General features: G+C 40.5%; 1 protein-coding gene across 4 annotated transcripts in view; it reads right to left on the minus strand.

The window, feature by feature from the left end:
- The window catches only part of LOC131223597 (uncharacterized), a 92,091-nt gene that overhangs the window by 4,697 nt on the left and 66,201 nt on the right, over nt 1–21,193 (minus strand). For all 4 annotated transcript variants that reach the window (XR_009160575.1, XM_058219031.1, XM_058219032.1 and 1 more), the window contains 9 exons: nt 16,863–17,195; nt 16,541–16,747; nt 16,284–16,382; nt 16,118–16,190; nt 9,825–9,952; nt 9,356–9,698; nt 9,003–9,241; nt 8,791–8,918; nt 7,899–8,016 (listed from right to left, as the gene is read on the minus strand). Coding sequence is in view for 3 of the 4 variants with exons in the window: in XM_058219031.1 (XP_058075014.1) it covers nt 7,899–8,016; nt 8,791–8,918; nt 9,003–9,241; nt 9,356–9,698; nt 9,825–9,952; nt 16,118–16,190; nt 16,284–16,382; nt 16,541–16,747; nt 16,863–17,195 (1,668 nt within the window). In the remaining variant the exon portion in view is untranslated. The remainder of the gene's footprint in view (nt 1–7,898; nt 8,017–8,790; nt 8,919–9,002; nt 9,242–9,355; nt 9,699–9,824; nt 9,953–16,117; nt 16,191–16,283; nt 16,383–16,540; nt 16,748–16,862; nt 17,196–21,193) is intronic.

The raw sequence follows: 21,193 nt of genomic DNA on the forward strand, positions 1-21,193 counted from the left end.
GCTAGATTGTGGGATGAGTAAAGATTAGATGCGTTGTCATCAACAAATTTCGTAAGATTCTAATGATGTCAGTGTGGTAGAATCCTATCTCATTTAAGAGGGTTATTGATAATGATGGTAATTTTTTTTAGCTCCACAGCTTTTAAAGCGGATTGTCTTTACATTCATGTTTATCAAGGCATTTTGATCACAAAACCTTCATCCATTCTGCAAGCATTTCATTATTGGTCGATGGAAGATTGACTGAGAATTTTAGCAATTGTCTCAATCGTGGCATCCATCAACCTTTGACCATGGCCGCTCATGTTTTTGCCATCTTTGTCATCCTTAGGGAAATCAACCCAAGCCCAAATGTGTATAAGATTTATTTATTATTTTTTATTTTTTATTATTATTTATTTATTTTTATTTTTTTTGTGTGTGTGTGTATTTTTTCAGTTACAAGATAAAATGTCCAAGTCATTTTATTCAGAATCTACTATCCAGTCAAGTGAGTTTTGATTTTCAGCATTTCTAGGCTTACATTTAACTGAAATAGAAAAGCTTTACTCATACCAAGTTGCTCCTGGTCCTTTGTTTCAGGCTCTCCTTTACGGTGGGTTCGAGTCCTTACCTCAGCAGTAGACTTTGAGGAGGTCTTGGGTTCGATACCCATAGGTGGTGAAATCCAACTACGGCTTGCATGGGTTTGTGTTTCGGGTGCGTGTGTAAAAAAAAAAAGGCTCTCCTTTAGGGTGGATAAAACGCCGCTAGTATAACAAAAAGAGACGAGAGAAAATGTCAACATTTTTTTATTTTAAACATTGGGTATACATTAACAAAGATGGCCGAAGCCAGAAATTTACAAGAGAACTGAAACAGAAGAAAAACTGTTCAAATATTACATCCGAATAGATGAAGAAGCATTAAATTACAAGGCTGACCAACACTCCGGAAAACGACCCACCACCTTGGCCGCCAACGCCCACTCCATAACATTCCCTTTGGTCCTATTGAACACGTCTGAAAGTCGCCACGACCGATTCCGAAAATATCGGTTGTTCCTCTCTAACCATATCGACCAAATTCCACCCCCCCAGTAGACATAGCCGCCACACTTTCAAAGCTCTATTTCCATGAACTCCTTCATGCCTCATAAAGAAGAAATGCCCTGCCTCATAAAGAAGAAATGCCCAATTGAACTGGGCAGCGACGCAAGCAATTCCGAATAACTTAAAGAAAGACTCCCAAATTCCCCTTGTGAAATCGCAATGGATAAATAATTGATCCACTGATTCCTCACGCATACGCAACAAACAAACATTAGGAAGAATCATTTGACGCTTGTCAAAATTGTCCTCCGCAAGAAACTTGTTCCGGCCAACTAGCCATGCAAACGCCGCAACCTTTGTTGGAGCACCATATCACCATTCATGGGTCGTTTGATTAATCTCCTCGTACCTTGAACCTCCGGAAATCTTTTTAAAGAAAGATGAAACTGAAAATTTTCAGAACTTTTCTTCCCTCCAAGTGAGTGCGTTTGGCTCACTCAAAACTAGGCGAATATGAGCCAAAAGCTTTTGCAAGTTAACATACTCCTCAAATTCGACATCATCTAAATTCCCCCTGCACAAAGGGGACCAAACAATAACCTCGGCACTCGCTTCTCAACAATTCGCCACCCTTTCATTTATATTCACCACCACTCGACCTAGCCTTGGAAAAGCATCACTCAATTTATGCTCTCCCACCCATATATCCTTTAACCCATTTCCTAGCAGAAGACCTATACCTTCCCAAACCTTATTTTTTACAAGAGCTACAGATCTCCAAATAAAAGACGAGTCCTGAGTCCCTCCCTCCCCGTAGCCCATACTTCCACCCCACCACCTCCCTCCAAAGACTACCCTCCACCCCGATCTCTAAACCCACTTCCCTAATAATGCTACATTCATATCATCTAATTTCCACAACCCCGCCCTCCCTTGATCCCAAGGCTTAGATACCCCATCCCACTTTAACAGATGGAACTTGTGTCTATCCTCTGCCCCTTCCCACAAGAAATCCCTCCTAATTTTTTCTAACTTGTCCACCACAAATTTCAGGCATTTAAAAAGTGACAAAGTAAACTGGGAGGTTTGACATTGCCAACTTGATCAAGTTCAATCTACCACCCAAAGAAAGATGCTTGTTTCTCCATGAATATAGTTTGTACTGAAATCTTTCAATCACTTTTGTCCCACGAATGTTTTGGCAGTTTGCCCAAGCATAGAGGAAGCCATAGGTATGAAGTTGGGAAAGAGACTTCTCTACACCCGAACACCTCTACAAATAATCTCACGTCTTCTCTCGAAATGGCAACCCCCAAAAGCTCATTCTTAAAAATGTTTAAATTTAGCCTTGAAACTACCTCGAAACAGATTAATATCCTTCACAAGTTGTCTATCATTTCTTCATTGTCATCACAAAAAAGGAGGGTATTGTCCGCATACTAAAGATGAGTGATTTGAACGTCCAAATTGTCTATCGTAAAACCTTTCACTAAACCCAACTCTGCCCCTTTTCCGATCATTCTGCTTAACGCTTCCATCACTACCACAAACAAATAAGGAGACAATGGATTCCCTTGCCTAAAACCTCTTGAGGATGTAAAAAGAATATTTGGGGAACCATTTACCAATATTGAAAATCTAGGAGACTGAATACATGCTCGAATCCAACATCGCCATCTTTGGCCATATCCCAAATGATGTAACATATTGTCTAGAAACTCCCAATCAACATAATCGTAAGCCTTCTCAATATCTAGTTTGCAAACCACCCCTTTTAAGCCTCTTTTGTAACTTTCATTTATACATTCATGTGCCACTAGCGCGCTATCAACTATCTGCTTGCCTGAAACAAAATCCCCTTGAGATTTAGATATCACCGACCTGAATCTGGATGCTAGAATCTTAGTCATGATCTTATATGGCCCTCCTGACAAGCTTATAGGCCTAAAACCCTTCAAACTTTCTGCTCCTTTTTTTGGAATTAAAGCTTATAAATGTAGCACCCAACTGTGGTGCCATAGAACCTAGCTCATAAAATTCATTGACATATTCGATCACCTGTTTTTTCACCAACTCCTAAATTTTTTGATAGAATGCTACTGGAAATCCATCCGGCCCAAGAGCTTTGTCACCACCAATCATCAACTGCCCGCTTCACTTCCTCTTCTAAAAATGTTACCTCTAACAATTCAACCCCCCCCCCCCCCCCCCCCCCCAAGATAACCTATCAAATGACAAATTCTCTAACTTTTGGTCTTTTCAAATTTTCCTTTAGCAACAATTTCTTATAGAAACCCACAATCACCACACAAACTCTCTTCCTTCCATCATGCATTCCTCCACATCCGCTGAAGACATCTTATTAACCCTTACTCGCGCACTTGCTACTGCATGAAAAAACTTGTATTTTTGTCGCCTTCTTTTAGCCACAAGGCACGAGAGCGATGCCGCCATTTAATCTCTTCCTCCTGTAACCTTGCATTATGTTTCGCATTGTATATTTCTCTCCACCCTCTATCTTCTTCTGATAATTCCCAGCTTTCCTCTAGTATATCCAGCCTTTGAATTTACTATAGCAAATTGACTGACTCCTCTTCTCTGCTTCTGAAGACCTTCTGCCAGATTTTAATTTTGGCCTTTAACAACTTAAGCTTTTGAAACAATTTACTACCAGCATTACCTTGCACCAAAGATGACGACCACCACTCCCGAATCAATTATGGGAATCCCTCCATAATACAAGGGCATTTTCACACCGGGCTCGAGTGGGGTCGCCTGTGGGATGCCTGGGCACACTCGGGGTGGGCAAGGCCCACGGGGGAAGTCTCGTGTTCGAGACTCCTCACCGGGGGTATTAATGCGCATTTCACACCGGGCTCGGGTGGGGTAGCTCGTGGGATGTAGGGACACACTCAGGGTGGGCAACCCATGTGATTTGGGGCCCACGAAGGGGGTTCGGCTGAGGTCCTAACCCATGAGATGTGGGGCCTGGGCTATGAGATAAAGGGATTAATTCACCATACTCTAACAGTTCGAGCTTTTAGAGCAAGTGGTTCACTATCATGCATCAAATTGGTATCAGAGCGGAAGGTCTCGTGCTCGAGACTCCTCACCGAGGGGTGATTAATGTAGGGGCATTTTCACACCGGGCTCGAGTGGGGCCGGCTGGGGGATGCAGGGGCACACTCGGGGTGGGCAAGGCCCACGGGGGAGGCCTCGTGTTCGAGACTCTTCACCGAGGGTGATTAATGCGCGTTTCACACTAGGCTCGAGTGGGGTAGCCCGTGGGATGCAGGGACACACTCGGGGTGGGCAGCCCATGTGATTTGGGGCCCATGAGCCCACGAGGGGGGTTCGGTTGATGTCTTAACCCATGAGATGTGGGGCCTGGGCTATGAGATAAAGGGATTAATTCGTCATACTCTAACAGTTCGAGCTTTTAGACCAAGTGGTTAATTGTTCTGCATCACTCCACCTCCAACCAAGCAAGCTTGAATCTAAACGGATGCAGGCCCCACTTTTCTTCATCTATTTCCAACATGAACGGGCAATAATTAGATATGGGTCTAGGCAATGACCTTTGAGATAAAAAAGGGAACTTATCCATCATATCCGTTGATAGTAAGAAACGATCGAGCCTAGACTTTGTGGCACAGGCTTGACCATTTGACCATGTGAACCTTGCTTCCCCCATGGGTAAACCAAACCATTGCTTTCTATCCATTCTGAAAATGCCCTCATATTGCATGTGGTCTTACTCTCATTTGACTATTGAAATGGAAATCTTACCATATTGAAATCCCCTGCCACACACCAAGGGACCACCCATCGGCTATGACATGTGCTCAACTCATCCGAAAATTGAGGTCTTTGCCTTGTTCTATTTGTTTGGTATACTGGTGTGAAAGCCCACTGGAAACCTATGGAAATTTTTGTCAATAAAAGAGATATAGAATACTGCCCTTTGAAAGAGTCTGATATTTTCCAGATATTTGAATTCCATATCAGTAAAATTCCCCCTGCTTGGCCATCCACTGGAATATACTCCCATTCCTTCGTGTTACTACCCCACAACGCATCTACCACTGCCTTATCTATACTCTGCATTTTCGTTTCCTAGAAAGCAACCATCTTAATCTTATATTTTCTGCATAAATCCCTGATTTGAAGTCTCTTCTACACACACCCCAAGCCACGAATATTCCAACAGGCGATCTTCATTTAATTACTGGTCCCAAACTATCCTGCTTAATTGAATTGTAACATTATCCCCAAATTCAAATCGACTTGTCTTCCACCCCTGCCCTATCTTTATTTATTCCACTATCCTCATCCTTCCTTAATTGAAGCATGGTTTGTCTTCCTCTCTTCCACAAACAAGAACATGCCCACATAATCCTCTAGTTTGTCACCAAACAACATGCCTATCATTCTTGCAATCTCTTTGGTAACCCCTTTTATTCGTCGCATTCCTGGAGCCATTGACATCTTCTTTCCGTGCTTTCCAGACCCCCCGAATTTCGCAATTGAATCCCCAAATTTCTTGAGTCATGATTCGTCTTCCTTACTCATATATTTGGCCTGATCTTTGCTAATGGGCAAGAATCTTGGATTCCAACACATGCTATCAGGAAATCTGTTGATCCAAACTAGGCTATTCCCCCTTCCGAGTCCTAGCCCTAGCCCTGATTGAGCAGCTTCGATCATGCACATCTTCCTCACAAAATACCTCCATCATTCCCTCCGCATGTGACATCCTCGCGACTTGCCACTGCAGACTCTTATTATTTGGCATTGACGCTATCTCAGAGATATCCTTCACTCTAATGCCAGGACTGGTAGCACCTTTGGGACGTAAAGTCAAGAGAAGTATTTGCTTTCCGTCCCACGTGTTGCACCTTAGGGCCACATGTGCAAGAAAGATCACATCTTCCACTTACTTCGCATTCTTTGCACACGCACCTATGTTTGGAGATCATTCAAAATCTGCTTCGAGCATATATTCATTTTTGCATCAGAAACATCTTCTCCATTGACGAGCAATAATTCTCGCCTCCCTACCACAATGCTCTCTCTCCCACATGTCAAAAAGAAGAGTCGAAACATCCATCCGTTTCTCTGCCTCCCCTTTACCCTCATGACACATTTCTTTAAAAAGGATCGGTACTCCTCGGGCATGAACTCTGGTGTTCCATCTTCAACAACCGCCGCTTCCGCCCTTTGCATGTCTCCCGGAAACTCTTCAACCATGTCAGACTTCCCCTCTTACACCAAAGACACATGAAGTCTTATCTTCCCCACCCTAATACAGATGAAGCTCAATTGACAACAAGCATCCTTGCCCTAGAAGAGACACCAACTGCTAATTTGGAGAAATTGTCAAAACATCTAGCATTTCTTTCTTCCCACAACACCCGAAAATGACCACAGAAAACGGAAACAAGACAGGATGTCCACCCATATCGACCCCACAAACGGGCAATGCACAAACAGATGGTCCATCGTTTCCTCGTCATGTATACATAAAGATGCAAATATTGGGCAGCACCATACTTCTTATGTGAATATCATCGACTGTGAGACTTTCTTCCTCCCAACAAGCCAACCAAAAGCCGCACACCCTTACTATGCAAGTCGGCCCCATCCTGGAGGGGGATATTCCGAGTGTGAATAAGGGCATAAAAGGATCTAACCGAAAACCTCCCCAAACTCCCAACCTTCCAAAAGAGCTTATCCACCTCGTTAGGAGGAGCTAAGAGATGAATCCGGTCCAATCTAGTTCGGGCACCATGGCTCTAATATCATTAAGAATATAGTGCAGGCACCATGGCTCTTCACCATCTTTGGTCCAGCTAAAGAATCGAGATGCATGGCCTTCAACCACCGTCGGCATGATCTTGTGAAACAGTAAGACTCAAAGGGCTTCTCTCATACCTAGAGCCTCTGTTTTTGGCTGATTGCAATAGGGGACAGGACCATAGAACGTGAGTACCAACCTTCCTACTGTGTCCCTAAGTTTTCCCCCAATACTCACCTTGGATCCATCAGTACGTGAAAGGCCGCTGAAGTTCATTTTGAACATTCCAGGAGGTGGTGGACACCATGAAGATGAACTTCAAGCCGAGATACGATCACCAGTAACCAACTCCAACCAATCTTTCAGAATTTCAGATGTAGGCTACCCTTTAAATTTGGAAGAAAACACTGCCCGTTCAGAAATCGAGTCTCTAAAGAATCATTGAATATCTAATTGTTTCTTTCTTTCCATATTTCCCTACATATTTCAAAGGGAACCAGACTCCTAAGTACATGCTTCACGGTAAATGCCGTTATTCCAGCTAAAGAATTCCTCTTTTGCTGATTGTCTCATGGCCCACAACATGCAGAATTCTGAGATAAATTGGTTCCAAATGGAGGCCACAGAGCAATAAAGGAAGAGGTGAGATCCATCTTCCCCACTCACTGTACACATCAAACATTGAGTTAGAATGGCCATTGTCCTCTTTAATTGTTAACTATCGAGACCTCAAGAATCGGAAGCCATAGGAAAGCAACCACTCTGAAGAGCTGGGGATCTCCACAGAGGACCAGCAAATGGTTCTTTATCCTCTAATGTCAAAACATGTAAATGAGATTTCACCAAGAAGCCACCAGAAGGCTCGTGTTTCCAGATTCTGTAGTCTCCAACAGAGTAGTTGTTTCTGATTAAAGGCTCATGCTGACCTTTAACAACACTTGCAATCTCATGAATTTGCAGATAAAAATTCAAGCGGTTCATTATCAAATCAAGATGACCTAGCAATAGAGAACAATAAAGATGAATTGCTCTAGCATGTTGCATGCAACAAGACAAGGTAATATACTCACCAATGTAATCTGCCCGCTATCAGCAGAACTCATAGTTTTAACCATATTAGCCTTGAAACTCCATCTTAGAATTGACATTAAAGAGCTTTCTCCTACCACTTCTAAATCTGGCAAAGACCTGCTCAAAGACAGAAAATATTCATCATCTGCGAATAAATTATCACAAAATACTTCCATGGTCTCTCTTTTTTTTAAAAATTTTATTAATAAAAGACCAAGGCCAAAGCCGAAAGTTACAAATCAGGCTAACAAAGAGGAAAAGAAGAGATATCTCCCACTACTTGTGATGTTAAAGCCCATACCATAACATGAGACTTAGCCTTACTACAAATCTTTGTAGCCCTTTTGCTACGGTTCCTAAAAGAGTGATTGTCCCTCTCCCCCCAAATGAACCAAATTCCAGCCAGCAAAGAGAGCCACCAGATTGCCCTTCCAACTGTTCTCACTCCACCCCATGCCACGCTAGCAACAAATTCCCAATCGAGTCCGGCATCACCCATGACACACTGAATAAATCAAAGAAGCTTTCTCAAATTTCTTGGGTGAGCAATGGGTGAAGAGATGATCGACCGACTTCTCATTCTTGAAGCACATCACACAAATGTTTGGAAGCACCATCAACCTCTTTTGAAGATTAACAATGGTGAACACCTTATTCCATCCCATGAGCCAAGTGAGAGCAACAACCTTGGGTGGAGCCCCATAATGCCACAATGGGCGGTACATCGCCTCTTCCCTTTGGACGAAATATCGACCGTCAAGATTAAATTTTTCCCCACAGAAATCATATTGCGTCTTTCTCAATAAAAAAGCTTGTTGCTCATCAGTTGCTTCATCATGCCAATATCATTATTGCAAGCTGGGCAAGCAGAAGTGTTACTTAGTAAATTACCTTATTTCAAGCACTCCAGTCTGATACAGTAAAGCCAGTCCACATGCTTTCTCATTCTTCGTCTTAAAGGTTGTTGACCAACAACATGGCTTTACAAATTTCACTTTACGGATGGCTTTGCCGTCTCCCTTAAATGGAAAGAAATGATATTAGTTTGCAAAGTGAAAATATGTTGCCATTAATGATAAAATTACATCAGACAAATGAGGCACCTCCATCACTGATTTTAAAGTGTACAGGCGCAATGCATCCTCACAACAGAGTAAAATAAGTGTATTTGATAATCCCTCTGCTGAACATGTAGTTCCATCGGAGGAGTGTAGTTCAACTTCTTGTTGTTTATTTCCACCCGGACTCTTAGTTTGATCAGATCCCTTTTCGATGTCATGGTCCTGGGAAAACTGCTGTGGTTTCTTTTCACTTGTAACACCAGAGACTGAAATACTTCCATCTAGAATACACAAGGTTCCCAGTAAAGCACCGATCATAAGCCCGACATAAATATATAAACTTCAGCTACTATCCAGCAAATAAATTTCCATCACCAAGAGAAAATTTTACTTGCCTATGACATACATGGAAATTGCAGTTGACTCTTTCTTCGGGTGCAATGGTCGAGAGCAGGTCATTTTACCAGTAAGACTATCAATAGTGACAATACATGCATCCCTGAATAAAATAAACAGAACACCCTCAGCAGGGTCCCTTGGACTTTTGGGTTCCTGGTCCCTTGGACTTTTGGGTTCCTGGTCCCTTGGACTTTTGGGTTCCTTGTGCTTTGGACTGTTGACTAGGCTATCAATATGTGACAATTCTTTCGCAACAACAGAGATGACAGGGGAACTCGAGCCAGAACCACAGTCTGTATGAAACATAATGGAGAATGAACCCACATCAAGCATTGCTACCTGCAAGCAGGACCATCAAATTGTCGATCCTTATTAACAGTCTAGCTAGAATCACAACTAATCAACTCAAAATAACAAAGAATGAAGCAAAATTATGAAATAAGCTATGAGAAAAATTATTCAAACCTGACCACGTTCAAAACCCACAGCAAGTTTGGCTCCAGAATTTGCAAAGTGAAATGTTCGGATGGGCAAATTTAGGATCGAAATTACCGCCATGCAACAAAATCCTTTTCCATGATTCGTAATGTGAACTGCAAAACAAGTTGGGATGATAATCACCATGTTGACATAATATTGAGAATACTGACAATAAAAGCAGCACAAAACATGAACTTGCATGCAAGCGTAGAATAAACAACTTTTCAAGTGCAGTTATATTTGCAAACATTACTAATGTGATGTATTCATTTTGCCAATTAAAGAAGACTGACTGATGGGGTTTCTTGTAGTTTTCATATTTAGAAACAGTAGCTCGAAAATAATAAAGCAATTCTGTAAATAAATTTTTTTGAAAGATAATAATTCCATTAAAAGGCCGCGGCCAATATATACAAAAGAATAGAATAAGCAGAAAAACAGCAGTACTGCCACCCCAACAGTAATTGAAACAAAGTATTCGAACCCGACACCCGCTCTATTACAAAAATTTTAGCCCTCCTAAAAACATCTAACGCTTTCCCCTTTTTGTTTTTGAAGCATCGATCATTTCTCTCTAACCGTAATGCCCCCAAACCCGCTAGCATACTCAACCTCCATATCATTTTCCCTGTTTTCCCTAAACCCACTCCACGCCATGAGAGAAGAAAATTATCTATTGAACCCGGAAGCACCCAAACCACTCCAAAAAGCTGAAAGAAAAGGCCCCACACCTCCCTTGCGAAAGAGCAGTGAAGGAACAAATGATTCACTGATTCTGCATCTTGGTAACAGAGAAAGCACACATTTGGGAGAACCATGTTCTTCTTACAAAGGTCGTTGATTGTTAGCACCTTGTTCCTCTCGGCAAGCCATCCAAAAACTGCTACCTTCAACGAGGCACCATATCGCCATACATAGGATGTTGAAGGTATCCTTTCATTTGCCCCAGTTTTGGTTAGAGCCCAATACAATGATTTGACTGAAAATTTATCAGGTTTATCTTTTAACCATCTGAGAGAGACCGTACTTGAAACCGTTGGAGATACCTTCGCCAACACTTGTAGAAACCCTGTTAATTCATGAAATTCTTCTTCAATTAGAATCCTTCTGCACGGGGGAGCCCATATAACTTCCTCTCCCCTCCATGAGAAACAACTAATTACCTTCATATCTGCTTCCCTAGCTAACCCCGCTAATCTTGGAAACCTATCGCTCAACTTAGTATCTTCGAAACACCTATCCTCCTATAATCAAATGTTTTTTCTGTCCCCCAACTCAAAACCTATCCCTTCCCAAACCCTTTGTTTAAAGGACACCACTGACATCCATAAGTAAGAGGCTTGATACAAGGAAATAGATTTTGTCCACCACCCACTATCATCTACCCCGTATTTTCTTCCTATTATCATCTCCCTCCATCTAGCTCCCCCCTCCACCCCAAACCTCCATACTCATTTCCCTAGTAACGCTAAGTTCATCTCCTCTAACTTCCTCAATCCTACTCCTCGATCCCACAGTTTGCACACTTCTTCCCACTTCACAAGATGAAACTTATGTTTTTCTTCCGCTCCTTTCCAAAAATAAAAAATAAAAAAATCCCTCTTTTGCTTTTCCAAAACATTTAAAACCCACTTTGGACATTTGAAAAGAGAAAGTAAACTGGAAGATTCGACACTAACGCTTTTATCAAAATCATTCTCCCACCCATAGATAGATATCTCGATTTCCATTTGGATATCTTCCTCTCACAACGCTCGATGACTTTGTCCCACATGTCTTGTTGGTTTTCCGATACATAACGAAAGCCCAAGGTAAGTGGTCAAAAAGGACCCCTCCCTACAAAAAATCGACGCAAATTTTTGAATTTATTCTTTCAAAAGACCAACTCCAAGAATCTCGCTTTTGTTGATGTTGACCTTCAAACCGGAAACTGCTTCGAAACTAACAATAACTGAAAGAAGGTTTTGCACTTTGAAATATCAGCCTTACAAAAAGCAAAGCATCGTCCGTGTATTGAAGAAGAAAAATCGGAAAATTCAATCTGTCCACCCCACAAACTTCCACCAACCTAATCTTTTCTCCTTTCTCTATCATTTTGCCCAGGGCCTTAATACGAATAGATATGGGGATTGCCTTAACGCAACCCTCTTGAAGCTGAGAAGAAGCCATTCAACGAGCCATTAACAAGGATCTAAAATTTAGCTGTCCTAATGCACATTTGAATCCAAGCATGCCATTTGATCCCACATCTCGGCCTTCCTAACATATAGCCTAGGAAATCCCAATCCACATGGTTATATGCCTTTTTGATACCAAGTTCGCAAACAATGCCTTAGTCTCCTCCTCTCACACGAGTCAATACATTCATTGGCCAATAAGGAGCCATCGACAATCTATCTACCATCCACAAAGGCCCCTTGGGAAACTGAGATAACGTCCCCCAACATCATTCAAAATCTAGAAGCCAAGACCTTCGCCAATATCTTATATAGGCCACCTAGCAAGCTGATAGGACTAAAATATTTTAGGCTTTTGGCTCCCTTTTTGGGGATCAAAGCTACAAATGTGGCCCTTAATTCCACAATTATAGAATTTTTTCGTAAAATTCATTCATAAAGCGTAACACGACTCCCCTCACCACCTCCCAAAATTTTGTAAAGAACGCCAACGGAAAACCATCTGGACCCGTAGCTTTGTCACCACCCAATTCTACCATTGCTTTCTTGATTCTTCCTCTGAGAATGGTTGTTCCAAAGATATTGCCGCCTCTACCAATATAGAACGCAATTTTATAAATATAATTACATGATGCCCTTAAATGTGTTTCATTTTCCTTGAGTAGAGATGTCTCGCTCTTGAAAATAAAATAGCATAATGCACTTCAAGAAGACTGAGGTTCAAACATTGACATGGTTCGATAACATTATTGCTAGTGCACTTCATGGTGGAACCTTACTAATGAAATTTCATTAGTAGTGTACTTCCAAGCATTATGGGTTTCTACGAAGACTCACTAATGGTTTTGGGATCTAGGTAATATTGACATGACCAACCTGGTGACTGACATTTAGGCCATAGTTCGTGCATGGCATGGGTTGCCCAATGAACATGGATTCTACACCCTCACCACATGGGTAGGTGCAGGGAGAGTAGGAGTGAAAATCATCACAAGTAAACCCTGCAGAGGTCTTCATAAAAATCAACTTTCTTCGGGCGAAAAAAATCTCAAGATGAAAGTTTATGTGTTCTGTAAATATTTATCTTTCTATGAAACTATTTCAAGAATATCAGAAAGATATCTTTCCTTTTCCTTTTCCTCTTCTTATTTCGAGTTCAAAACCAAAATAAAAATAAAAATGTTTAGATGCATCTTCCCTTTTCCTTTTCTTATTTCGTGTGAGGATTTTGAGATTTTTTTTTTTTTTTTTTGAACTTTCATGTTGGAAGAAACTATAGTACGAAAGATGAATTTGTATGGAGTAAGAGATACAACAAAAGAGGCTTATTACAAAGAATGAACAATTTTCGGTGCACATATTTTTTAAAGCATTAGAAAATTGATTAATTCTTTTCATCCTATTTGATGGCCTCATAGTTACAGTTTAATGTGTATTTTTTTTAAGGGTAACAAAAATAAATAAAAATGCTTATTGATAAGCCGTTAAAGGAGGGAAAAAAAGAATACAACCCAAAAGAAGATATTACAATCTGAGCAAGGATTCCACTACTTCCAGCATTTACATCTTTAACCCCAAAAACCCAATCTATTACATTGCGTTTTGGTATCCACACTACCTCCTCCCAAGATCGCTGCTTAATCTGGAAGCACCACCTATTCCAATCACACCATACACTCTATAAGACTGCCATATGAATAAACACCAAGCCGCTAACTTGTCCATAGGGAGATTCATATCGTGCCAAGCCTTCGGTAATTCTTCAATTGATTGCAGCATTACCCAAAGCACTCTAAAACGTGCTAAAAAGGCACACCAAACTTTCCTCACAAAAACAGTGAATGAATAGGTGGTCAATCAATTCTGCCTCCCTCATACACATGAGACAGACATTAGGAAGAATCATAGCCCTTTTCTAAAGGTTGTCAATTGTTAAGATTCTCTTCTTCCCCACCAACCAAACAATAGTGGCTACCTTAGGAGGAACTCCATAAAACCAGAATTTTTGGAACTCTGACTAGGACGGCAAAAGGATGACTGAATCAACTTGTAGACGGATCGCATGGAAAATTTCCCAAATGAACAGCCTTTCTAAAACAAACAGTCTTTGGAGCCGGAGATTAGATGAAGGTTGTGAAGTTGATTCAACAAGTTGCAACTTCCACCACCTCTTCATCTGCAAGATCCCTTCGACATGGAAGGCACCACACACCACTATCCCCATTCCATGAAAAACAACTATCAAACATAATGTTTCTCGGCATAGCTAAATTTTCCATCAAAAGACAATCTGACATCAATGTTCTATCCCCCTACCAAATATCCTCCCAAAAACGAATCCAAGAACCGTCTCCAAGAGAAAATGCATATCTGAGCTTGAAAAGGGAGTTTCTGGCTCTCCAAATACCGAAGCCCTCCAATTTGGAAGCTATAAGATCTCTTCACATCTTGCCTTCTTCCAAACCAAATCTCCAATACCGTTTCCCATGCAAAGCCAAATTCAACGACTCCAATACTCTAATACCTGCACCTCCTTCATTGATCGATTTGCATACCTCTTCCCACTTAAGGAGATGGAACTTGTGTTTCTCTTTGGCCCCTCTCCCTAAGAAATCATGCCTTAATTTCTCTAACTTATCCGGAATTTATTTTGGACATTTGAACAAAGACATAAAATAGAGGGGAAGGTTAGAGAGGGCTGCTTTCATGAGTGTAGTTCACCCTCTTATTGACAGATGATGACTCTTCCATTTTGACAACTTCCTCTCAAATCTTTCCACCACCTTACTCCACAAGTGAGTTGCAGGCTTCCCCAAACACAAAGGTATAAGCGCAAGGAGAAGGTAAAGACCCTACTCCACAACCAAAAACATTTGCATATTCTTGAACTTCCTCCTTAGCCAAACCAACGCCTAACATTTCCCTCTTACTTATGTTTATTTTTAATTCAGAAACCTCCTCAAAAGCACCTCCAAGATTTTCCTCAAATTATCTACCTTTGGCACCTCTACATCACAGAATAATATAGTGACATCCGCATATTGTAAATAAGAAATCCTTACTTCCTCTTGGGATGTTTTGAAACCCGAGATAAAGCCCACCTCGGCCTAGAATTGTTTGATGTGTTAAGTTAATTGGTGGTTTCCATAGAATTGTTTGTTTTTCACTTGAAGCAACCTATACCTTTTCTTTAGATTCCATAGAAGGATAGTAGAAGTTTGAGTACAAAACTGCTTATCAAGAAATGAATGATCTTCTCCATAATATATATATATATATATATATATATATATATATATATATATATATATATAGGTTTCAAATTTGACAAGAATGGCAAAGTAGTTTACTGTTGCTAATTAACCTAACTGGTGGTTGAAGTACAGTTTGGAATGAAAACCCAAGCTTTTGAACACAAATGTTTGCTTGAAATATCAATGTAGCTGGCCGTCCAATTGACTGTGGGCTGCAGAGTTCAGTTGGACCATTGGATGGGCTATCCAATTGAACCTGTGGGCCTCTATCCAATCAAACAATGAATCATGCCAGATCTGAGCACAAGCAACAGTGGGGTCCATGTCCCAGTGTGAAGGATCAAACTGTCCATCAACAACAGTAGCCAGCAGAGCGAATGGGGTACTTCCAATATGAGAAAGATACCTTGAAAGAAGACATCCGGCTAAGAACTGCATGAAAACCTGCTGCATCCTTTGTCGACTATTGCACTAGATTTTAATGGACTTCATGAAGTAACATAGTTTCTTTCTCCTTTCCCCACGATATAAACATGTATGATAAAATATTTCCTCTTATAAAATAGAAGAAACTGTACTAGAAGATAAATCTCGACCATGATTCAAAGGTGTAGTACGAAGTGACAGCTTTTAAAAATAAATAAAGAAAGAAAGAAATTGAACCTCATGCCTTGCAGTAACAGCCATCAGGTGACAAATTATGAATACTATCTAGCATTTATATTTTTGTATCAGTTCCAGTTCAGTTAGCTAGCAATTACTTCTATCATTGTCATATTAGATTTTGACCATTTGTAAGTATGACAGATTTCCAGCTACTAGAGAGGCCTACTTCCATGCAGATCACCTTCGTGTTTAGCTTCAGTCACAAAGTGACAATTTTTTTCATTGGAACTCTCACAAAGTTTATAGACACAAACCTAAAAAAAAAAAACAACAGAAAATGATAGATGGTCAGATTTTACTAAGCCACCAAATCAGAAGAACGTAGCTATGGAAAGAACATCTCTCACCAGACCACATTCGTTTCCAACAGCCAAGCTCATAGTGATGGAACAGAAGTCCAGCGCTGATACTGGAGCACTTATGCCAGCCACGTTGATACCTGGTACCTGACAATCATATAATACATGTTGCTTTAACAGGCCATACTCCCAAATAACCTAACCATCACTTCTTTATCAACATTCATCAAAATCAAAAGAGAGCTATCCCTCTATTACATTTCAAAGATAAATATTTTATGGGTTGTCCATGATGAGGCTCTAACCTCCCCTCCCAATACAGATACAAGTGACAGGACTGGATATGTGGCATCCCATACTCGTACAGATCCATCTTGGTAGCCTGATATATATAGTCTCTTGACACCAATATCATCAGCAACGGACAAAGGGCTGGGAACGCCTCCAGTCAAAGGCCACTTCATTCCTGCAGAAAGAGTATGTGCTGCTACAGATTTCATAGCTGAGGACATCTACATGACAGGAGAAAACCAAAATCATGAATGGAGCTGAATAAAAAGATCAAGGACTTTGAAAGTCGAGACATGCTGAATCTTTAAGGACTGACTACATATCGAAATGAGGTACCTCTAAGAGAGCCTTTGAAGAGTTCCTATCTGAGGATAGTAAGATGAGCTTTGCCACAGTCATACATGGATCAACAGTAGGTATTGTCAATGGAAATTGCTCTGCACGAATGGAAGCCTTCTCCTCCTCAGATGTCACCTTAGATAACCTAGAACCATCATATACATTCAATTGTCCAGGGTTCGTCAATACAAAGAGAGCAGCGGTGGAATTATACTCCGTTCTCTCGGAATTTATTAAAATCATGTCTGCAAAAGATCCATTAAGAGTAAGGTCCACACGAGCAATGCATCTTAAAGTCTCTATCCCAGATGACCATTCCAGAGTCAAAACCTGTGACAGTCAGGTACAATATTAGTAGGCAACATTCAACGATAGAAGCAGAAATACTAAAAAAGAAAAAGATTGTGAACACTTTCAGCTCCACATCCACAGTATGCACTACTCATTCCAACTAAAAGAACAAATATTTTATTAGTGATGTTTCTAAAGTGTTGCTACTTGACAAAAAAAATAGCAGACCAAATGAACGCACCTTTAGGTTCTATAAATTTTAAGCTAAATAAAGGGGAAATTGCAGTTATGCATTTGCAATTTCCCAGAATGGCAGTTGTGCATCTACAACTCTGTTAATAGCACTCTTGCATTAACTCTTGTTCCGCAATTTCAGTTATGCATCTAGTCTAAAAGTCAAAGTAACTCAAATAAATCTTGGACATACTATTTCCGGCTCATTTGTTGCTTTTCTTTTGAAGTTCTATTGATTTTCCATCTTTGACTGTCCTTACTGCAAGCCCACAGTCTGGCTAGGATGTAGAGGAGGTTATCTGTTGTAGGATGGCATCTTACATGCAATCTTTGTAACAAGCAGTGTTCGAAATATCGGTATCGCACAATGTATCGCACGCTTGGGATACAGATACATATCGGTTATCGCACGGGATATATCATTTGTATTGCATAATTTATCGCACTTTTTGGGAAACATAGGGAAACATTGGGAAAATGGTTGAATTTTTCAATGAAACTTCAGAGATGGTTAAAAAAGACTTTAATACACACTTTTAAATCATAACATCTTTTTTTTTTTTTTTTAAAGTGCAAACAATAGGTTTCCTTTATATAGGGCCATGAGCCATACGCTGTTTGATTGAACTAAGTCAACTATATTCAAATATAATTTATAACATTTATAAATGTATCAAAACAAATGAAAACACAACTAAGTGGACCCACCACAAAAAACGGTGAGGATGGTGACACCCACCATTGAAACCTTCCTAGGGCCCACCATGAAACCTTCAATCACCACTATTTCTTTTAGTGTGGTCCACATGAGATTTTGATCAACCTCATTTTTGGGCTAATGCCCTAAATGATTTGACAAAATGGGTGGATGGCGCAGATAAAACACATACATTATTGGCTACTGGTACATAGCATTAGTAAGCCATCACATGAAACAGTGATTATTGAACGTTCATCATTAAAAATATATCAAGGCCTACTTTAAGTAGATCCTTAATGTTTATTTGTCATCCAAACGGTTGATAAGGTCAATCAAAGCTGAACGAAGGAAATATATAAAGATTAGTGTAAACCAAAACTTTTGTGGCCTATAAAATACTTTTAATTGTCATTCACCAGTTTCTCTGGTGTGGTTCACCTGAGATCTTGATCTGCTTAGTTTTTCATGCAACGTCCTTAAATTATATGAAAAGACGAATGGACAGCCTGAATAAAACATATACATCAATGTGGACCCCACAGAGCCCATGACAGCCGTTTGTTGGTCTCTGCGCATCCATTAAAAAAGTATCCAAATGGCATCCTACACAGCCTGTCTCCAACTTCGAACGGGCAACAGCTTTGATTGGGCACCGTGATGTATGGGTCTTATCCACACATTCCATCCATTCTTGGCATCATTTTAGGGTATAAGCCTAAAAATGAGGAAGATACAAGGCCCAGGTGGACCACACCACAGGAAGCAGCGGTGATAATGATTCTCACCGTTGAAACTTTTCTCGGGCCCACCGTGATGTTTATTTTCCATCCAACCTATTCATAAAGTTACGTAGATCTGGATGAATAGAAAACACAAATATCAGCTCCATCCAAAACTTTTGTGGCCCCAAGAAGTTTTCAACGGTAAGAGTTTAATCCCCATTGTGCAGTCCACTTGATCTTGGATCTGCCTATTTTTGGGTTTATATCCTAAAATGATATGAAAAAATGGATGGACGGTGTGGATAAGACCCATACATCACGTGGCCACTCAAAGCTGGGAAGCGGATTGGCTGGTGTACCACACATCGGCTATATAGCTAGTGTAGATACGTGTTGTGCGAAGACGAGCGTCAACGCTCCTCGAGCTCCGAGTTGTACGAACGGTTCAAAGGAGATCAAAGTTTCATGGCCCCACAATGATGTATTTATTATATCCACACCGTTCATCCATTTTTAGAGATCATTTTAGAGCATTACACAAAAAAAATGAATCATATCCAAAGCTCAAATGGACCACACCAAAAATAGTAGCGAGGATAATGATTTTCACTGTTAAAAATTTGTAGGGCCCACCATAACGTTTATTTTCCATCCAATCTATTAATATGGTCACAAATACATGGATGAAGAGGAAAAACAAATTTCATATTGATACGAAACTTCTATGACCCCCAAAAGGGTTTCAATGGTAGACATTCAATCACCCCCTTCTTTTTGCAGTGTGGTCCAACTGATCTTTAGATTTGTCTTATTTTTCGGCTCAAGCCTTAAGACGGGCTTGCCAAATGGATGGACGGTTAGGATATAACACATACCTCGTGATCGGACCCGCAGAACTTGCTGACGTCAATACACCAGCTATATAGCTGGTGTGTGGTACACCAACCAATCCGCTTCCTCAAAGCTGCGGCTCGTTTCAAGCTTCCGAAGATGGCATCCTCAACAGAGATAGGGTAAAATTCTAGAACTTTTCTAAAAAATCTCCCAAATCCCCAGAGTTTTGGCAGACAGCTACCTCTTGATCGAGTGGCCCCATGGTTCCAATCACGCAGGTACCGAAATCCCCTCTTATGAAAGATTTTCCCTCTTTTTTTTCTGATTTTTCGATAAATCTGCGGATACAACACGATAGTATCACTAATATCGGCGATTTCGCAAAAAAAACTGTGCGATATTATGCGATATATCGCACGATAAAAAGAATTTTGGTTTTTTTAAAAAAATAAAATTCCGAGGGTATCAGATGGGTTTCGTCTCGATGGGCAATGATAATAATAATATAAGCCGATATATCGGCCGATAGTATCGATATTAAGAACATTGGTAACAAGCAAACTGGGAAATTTGTAAAGATGGGTAGAGGTCAAGGAGTTATTCAATACTATGGAGACATGTAAGGCTCAGATCATATGCACATGTGCGAAGTTGGCACAAAGATGTGGTGTACGGGAGTACATTCCTACTGAGAAAACCTGTCCCCACCCCCCCAATTCAAGCCATGGAAACTCAAGTCTAAACATAATAGAACCTCACCATTCTTTATTCTAGCTGGGGATAACTGGGTGAAGATATGAAGGGACCTTGGAACCTCACATTGCAAAACCCCTGGATAATGCTCTTGCAACTCATCAGATATCGAAAATCTGTCCTATCTGGAGATAGAGGAGATCTCTTGAAAAAAAGAAGAAAATGGAAAATCAATAAAAATGTGATATGGATTTCAAAGACAGAAATGGCCTAGAAAAGAAGGGAAACATCAAACATCCCTACCTTATTTGGGATCTGAATTTGCTTAAGTATCTAGATTCTATGTTTGGAGCAATGAAAAGCTTTGGATCTGACACATGGCCACCACTACCTGGACCTTAAAAATCTGCATAAGATGGGTATGTGATTTATAGGAATAGAGATTTTGAGGGTCTGCAAGAGAGTTTAAGGGTACTTGAGCATCATTTTTTTCTTTCTGGCTTTTTCTCTACTTATTTATTTGAGGGAAGCGGAATGGATGAGAATCTACCGTCTTTTTTCTCCTTTCTTTGATTTTATGAGATGACATGTCCAGAAAGGAAGGGAGCTGAGATTTTGCAATTCATGAAGAATAAGATTAGGAATATCCACGGAATAGAAGACAGATCAGTAATAGAGTTCTGGGCAAAAGAAGATTCTTGGTTAAGCGCCATTGAGGTTGTGACGCCATTTCTCCACTGAAGAACTTCAGATCTGAAATTTGTGGAACTTTAGTTCTTCCATCGGAATCTCAAATCTTTCTTCTCTGGCACAAGTACTGCATAAGGAAATCAACAAATGTATATGAATTCCAT

The sequence above is a fragment of the Magnolia sinica genome, chromosome 13, assembly GCF_029962835.1.
Source record: "Magnolia sinica isolate HGM2019 chromosome 13, MsV1, whole genome shotgun sequence".
Lineage (NCBI taxonomy): Eukaryota > Viridiplantae > Streptophyta > Magnoliopsida > Magnoliales > Magnoliaceae > Magnolia > Magnolia sinica.